Below are 838 nucleotides of genomic sequence, written 5' to 3'. Positions count from 1 at the left end.
GAGACGATCGAGAAACATCCATCTCTTGATGCCAATCATATGAGTGTGTAGCAGTTTCAGAGATTATGTTGTAAGCTTCATCCGGAGTCTTATTCATCAACGAACCACCTGCAATATCAATTTCTTTCCTTGTCGGCACATTAACACCCTTATAAAATATCTGGACCGTATTAAAATTGTTCAACCCGTGTTGAGGACAATCACGTAGCATTTTACCAAACTAGGTCCAAGTATCATAGAGTGTTTCATTGGATTTCTGAACAAAGTGATTAATGTCACTCTGTAATTTCGCGTCCTTTGAAGCTAGAAAGAAATTTTGCAAAAATTTATCCTCCATTCTAGGCCAACTGTCAATTTCACCCTCGGGCAATGATTCCAACCAGTCATTGGCATCGTCTTTCAAAGACCAAGGAAAAACCCTCAAATATATGACAGTATCCGCAACCTGGGAAATCTTGAACAAATTACAGATGCTTTTAAAGGAACAAAGATGCTCGAATGCATACTCTTTCAGTGTACCCCTGAATTGGCTCTGGTGAGCTATCATGTTCAGAATCTGCCCCTTAACCTCGAAATCTGTGTTGACTGCTGGTTGTCTAATGGCATGGCCATTGCCAGCCCTCGGGGCTTTCATCACTGCTTCTATGGACTGACCTTACTCTAGTTCACCCATTGTATCTTCTTCCTTCTTGATATATTCAAAATCTGGAATGTAAAAAGGTAATTCAGCGAAACCTTTGGCGATTTCATGTTCTTCTTTAGCTTTGCTGCGTGTATGGTAAACTCTAGACGGCTCCAGAGTTATTGATACCTAACCTGCGATCACACCACAACAAGA

At 40.8% G+C, this 838-nt stretch overlaps 1 protein-coding gene across 1 annotated transcript; it reads right to left on the bottom strand.

Annotated features, from left to right (window-relative positions):
* Window positions 1-220: 220 nt before the first annotated feature.
* LOC139889271 (uncharacterized) lies at window positions 221-634 on the bottom strand. The gene has a single exon (XM_071872231.1). It carries the CDS (start codon window positions 632-634, stop codon window positions 221-223), a length of 414 nt encoding a protein of 137 aa, XP_071728332.1.
* Between the last annotated feature and the right edge of the window lie 204 nt (window positions 635-838).

The sequence above is a fragment of the Rutidosis leptorrhynchoides genome, chromosome 2, assembly GCF_046630445.1.
Source record: "Rutidosis leptorrhynchoides isolate AG116_Rl617_1_P2 chromosome 2, CSIRO_AGI_Rlap_v1, whole genome shotgun sequence".
In the NCBI taxonomy this organism is placed as follows: domain Eukaryota; kingdom Viridiplantae; phylum Streptophyta; class Magnoliopsida; order Asterales; family Asteraceae; genus Rutidosis; species Rutidosis leptorrhynchoides.
This window is presented reverse-complemented; position numbering and strand designations above follow the sequence as displayed.

Excerpts from the sequence above, each read along its gene's own strand:
- LOC139889271 (XM_071872231.1), bottom strand. The coding sequence starts at position 634 with ATGAAAGCCCCGAGGGCTGGCAATGGCCATGCCATTAGACAACCAGCA.